Source organism: Otolemur garnettii, unplaced genomic scaffold, assembly GCF_000181295.1.
Source record: "Otolemur garnettii isolate 467f Iridium unplaced genomic scaffold, OtoGar3 scaffold00077, whole genome shotgun sequence".
NCBI classification, from domain to species: domain Eukaryota; kingdom Metazoa; phylum Chordata; class Mammalia; order Primates; family Galagidae; genus Otolemur; species Otolemur garnettii.
The window spans coordinates 3,598,554-3,603,267 of record NW_003852472.1 but is presented as its reverse complement, the minus strand read 5'-3'; the positions used below and the strand labels follow the sequence as shown (position 1 = coordinate 3,603,267).

The 4,714-nt window shown below is 42.4% G+C and overlaps 1 protein-coding gene across 4 annotated transcripts in view; it reads left to right on the top strand.

The window, feature by feature from the left end:
• The window catches only part of LOC100946636 (general transcription factor II-I repeat domain-containing protein 2B), a 63,675-nt gene that overhangs the window by 8,763 nt on the left and 50,198 nt on the right, over nt 1–4,714 (top strand). For all 4 annotated transcript variants that reach the window (XM_023515723.1, XM_003794203.3, XM_023515722.1 and 1 more), the window contains one exon: nt 519–619. In XM_023515723.1, coding sequence (XP_023371491.1) covers nt 524–619 — 96 coding nt within the window. In that variant the 5' untranslated portion in view covers nt 519–523. The remainder of the gene's footprint in view (nt 1–518; nt 620–4,714) is intronic.

Here is a 4,714-nt window from a genome sequence, read left to right as displayed (position 1 = left end):
TTCAAAAAATTTAAAAGCTAATTTTATTTAGAGCTTGGCAAAATTTAGAGTAAGCTTTTATGTGTCAGAAGTCCTGGGGGGAAGGAAAGAAGGAATTTTCTCATCTGTAGTACACAACCCAGCTGTCTCCTTTTTATGTGTAAGTGAAGTGGAATGTGGTATCCGGCACAGCCATGCTGAAAGCTGACAAAACATCTCAGCTGATCAATGGATTAGTAAGATACATTTCCTTCCCCTCATCTGGGAAACATTTACTGTGCTTTTCTAGTGTAATACCTGAATTTGTTTTCTAGGGAGGTGATGTGTAGGTTTAGTGGAAAATGCACTTTATAAAAGATAGTGTTACAATTCAGGATATTGTGGGCAAGTCACCAAACCTCTTTAAATGTCAGTTTCTTAATTCTAAAGTAAGGTTTGAACTAGGTCTTCTATGAAGGCCTTCACAGCTCTAAACGTGGGTTTAGGACGCCAGGTTTCTGCCACTCATTTTTTTTTTTTTTTTCACTTTTCTTGCACAGGGACCATGGCCCAAGTAGCAGTGTCCACCCTGCCTATTGAAGAGTCATCTTCGGAGGGCAGAATGGAAGTGACGTTCCTCGTGTCTGCCCTTGAGTCCATGGTGAGATGGCCTGTGGCTCTAATATTCCATAGCTGGATCACTGCTGAAACATTTCAGAGTCTCTCTTGATGTTCACCTGCAACATAACTTGTCTATCTACAGGTGTCCTTCATAGAGGATAGTGGGCTTGTCCAATTACTTATCGACTTACGTATTCATTTATTTATTACATTATGGTTATGATTATATAAATATAAGCTCCTCAGATCTGAAATGTAGTGCACCTTTGTTTCTTGTTTGAGACTATTTCTTGTCTCAGTTCAATAGTAAAATAACAATCCATTTATATATGTTTTCATCCAAAAGGTAACATTTTTGGTTGTGAGTGAAAATTTGATAAGAAATTTACATGACTCCACGGCTCAGCGCCTGTGGCTCAAGTGGCTAGGGCGCCAGCCACATACACCTAAGGTGGCGGGTTCGAATCCCCAGCCCGGGCCCGCCAAACAACGATGGCTGCAACCAAAAAATGGCCAGGCGTTGTGGCGGGCGCCTGTAGTCCCAGCTACTTGGGAGGCTGAGGCAGGAGACTTGCTTGAGGCCAGGAGTTGGAGGTTGCTGTGAGTGTGATGCCATGGCACTCTACCCAGGGGGATAGCTTGAGGCTCTGTCTCAAAAAAAAAAAAAAAAAAAGAAATTTACATGACTCTAAAGTTTCTAACTAGAAGATACTTTTTGATTAAAAAGAGGAAATCAGTAACTTTACAGTGAAGAAATCTGTGAGATAGCACCTTAATCAAGTGATAAAGTTAACATCTCATGGTAGGAACAAAAGAATATCATCACATACCCCCTGAGCCGATACCCCAAGAGGGACAGTCCCCCTGTGTGTGTCATTCCTACCAAAAGGATAGAATCCAAATCTACTGGGGAAATACCAGACAAACCAAATCAAGGTGCATTTTAAACAATAACTGGCCTGGACTCTGAATAAATATCACTGTCATGAAAAACAAAGGCAGACTAGAAAACTGTTCCGGGTTATAGGAGACAGAAGAGGAGGGAGAACCAAATAGAAAGTACAGGTCCAGATTGGATCCTGGACCAAAAAATACACACAAACATATTTATTTTTCTTTTTCTATAAAGAATATTATTGGGTCACTTGACAAAATATCAAACACACACAACTCACTTAAATATGCAAGCACCAAGACCCATCATCCTTAATCTGCTGAAAACGAAATACAAAGAGAAAATCTTGAAAGCAACCTATGGTAAGTTGGCTCCCAAAGATGTCCATGCCTTCATCCTTAGAACCTGTGACTGTTACCTTACTTAGCAAAAGAACTTTGTAGACATGCTTAAATTAAAGACCTTGAAATACAGAGATTATCCTGGATTATCTGGAGTTAAACAATTAACTGCTTTTTTAAAAGGCTGGGTACAGTAGCTCATAATAGTAACCCCAGCACTTTCTCAAAGTGAGAGGATGAGGCAGGAGGATCAGTTGAGGCCAGGAGTTCAAGACCAGCCTGCGCAATGTAGTGAAATCTTGTCTGCACACACAATTTTTTTTTTTTTTTAAATTAGCCAGTTGTAGTAGCACATGTCTGTAGTCCTAGCTACTCAGGAGGCTGAGGCAGGAAGACTGCTTGAGCCCAGGAGTTTGAGGTTACAGTGAGCTATCATGATGTCACTGAATTCTAGCCCAGTAAACAGAGCGAGATTCTGTCTCAAAAACATAAATAGGATACGAGCAGTGGCTCATGCTGTAATCTCAGTACTCGGGGAGGCCGAGGTAGGTTGATCTCTTGAACTGAGCAAGATCATGACCCCATCTCTAAAAAACAGCCTGGTATTGTCATGGATGCCTGTAGCCCCAGCTACTGGGGAGGCTAAGGCAAGATGATGGCTTGAGCCCAAGAGTTTAAGGTTGTTATGAGCTGTGACACCACGGTACTCTAATAGGGCCAGAAAAGTGAGACTTTCTCAAAAAAAGTTAAGTTGGGAATGGCGGCTCATGCCTGTCGGCCTAGCACTCTTAGAGGCTGAGGTAGAAGGAACCCTCAAGAGGTCAAGACCAACCTGAGTAAGACCAAGACCTCATCTCTACTAAAAATAGAAAAAATTATCCAAGTGTCATGGCAGGTACCTGTAGTCCCAGCTACTCAGTAAGATAAGGCTGGAGGATCTCTTGAGCCCAGGAGTTTGAGGTTGCTATGAGCTAGGCTGATGCCACAACATTATAGCTGGAGTGACAGAGTGAGATTCTGTCTCATATATGTATATATATATGACTTAGAATAAACTTTAAAAGAAAGCATTAGAGCTAAGTGTAGTGGCGCACACCTGTAGTCCCAGTTACTCAGAGGCTGAGTGGAAGGATTATTGGAGCCCAGGATTTGGAGGGTGTAGCATGCTATAATCATGCCTGTGAATAGCCTCTGTGCAACATAGCCTGGGCAACATAGCCTGGGCAACATAGCTAGTCCCTGTCTCTTAGTATAAAACTGTGTTAGAGCTGGGCACCATAGCTCAGTAGTGCTAGCCCTGCACACCAAAGGTGGTGGATTAGAACCTCACATGGGCCTGAGTAAGAAAAAAAATGTGTTAGGATGTATTTGAAGAAAACTAGAAATTCTACCTAAGGACTTGCAGAAGAACTCATGACTTTCCTTTCATTTGATTAGTATTCATGATGTATCTCCTAAGTCTAGGCCATCTTCTAGGCACTGAAGCCACAAGACTTGAGAAGGCAGCTATGGTCCTCCTCACAGAGATCTTACATTCTATCTGGGGAGACAGACAATAAAAAAATTATGTGTGTGTGTGTGTGTGTGTGTTTCTATCAGTTAACATAATAAATGTAATATTATAAAGAAAAGAGAGCAGGAAATAGAGGTTTAGGGGAGAGATGGATGGGTAGGTCAGGAGTCCAGGAGAAAGTCTCTGGCCTTTTATGCCAAGAGCTGGATGAGGTGAGAAAGTGAGCCAGGGAAGCATTAGAGGCAGACTACTCAAAGCAGCAGGAACAGCTTGTGCAAAGGCCCTGAGGTGGGAACAATTAGGTATTTAAGGAATATCCAGAAGTCCAGAAATACTGGAGCAGAGTGAGGAAAGGAGGAGTGGTCAGAGGAAAAGATTAAAAATCACCTAGATTATAGTGAAATTTGGACTTTTTTCCTCGGGTATGATGAGAAGCCATTGAAAGTTTTGAGTGAAGGTGTGATACAGGAGTGACTCTTGTGGAGCAGTTAGGTGACAGGGCCAAGAGTGGAGGCAGGAGAGCAGTGAGCCAACTGTGGCTGAGGATTGGGGGAAATTTGGGTAGTCTGGACCAGGTGTGAGGGGTGGGGTATGAAGAAGCCATTGGGATAGAAAGATCTGTTGATAGGACTTACTGATGGGTTGGGTGTCAGCTATGAAATTTACTCAGGTGAAAATCAGAATTTAAAAAAATGTATATGATATTTACCATTTTAAGTATACAGTTCAATGGCTTAAGTACATTCATATTGGTTTTTTGTTTTTTGTTTTTTTTGGAGACAGAGCCTCAAGCTGTTGTCCTGGGTAGAGTGCTGTGGCATCACAGCTCACAGCAACCTCCAACTCCTGGACTCAAGCGATTCTCCCGCCTCAGCCTCCCAAGTAGCTGGGACTACAGGTGCCCGCCACAACGCCCGGCTGTTTTTTGGTTGCAGCCGTCAATGTTGTTTGGTGGGTCTGGGCTCGATTCGAACCCGCCAGCTCAGGTGTATGTGGCTGGCGCCTTAGCCGGTTGAGCCATAGGCACTGAGCCTACATTCATATTGATGTGTAATCATCCCAACCATCCATCTTCAGAACTCTTTCATCCTCCCAAGCTGAAACTCTGTGCTCATGAAACACGGACCCCTCCCCATACCCACTCCCAGACTGTGACAACCAAGTTCTTTATTTTTTTAAATGGATTTTTATTTAGTGAGACTTCTAAGATTTACAGAAAATTTACAAAGATAGATGTGTAGAGTTCTCCCATACCCTTCATCCGTAACTTATATAACCGTGGTACATCTGCCAAAATTAATGGATTAGCCCTGGTCCCTTACTGTTAACCAACTCTAGATTTTATTTAGATTTCATCAGCTTTTCTTTTCTTTTTTTTTTTTTTTT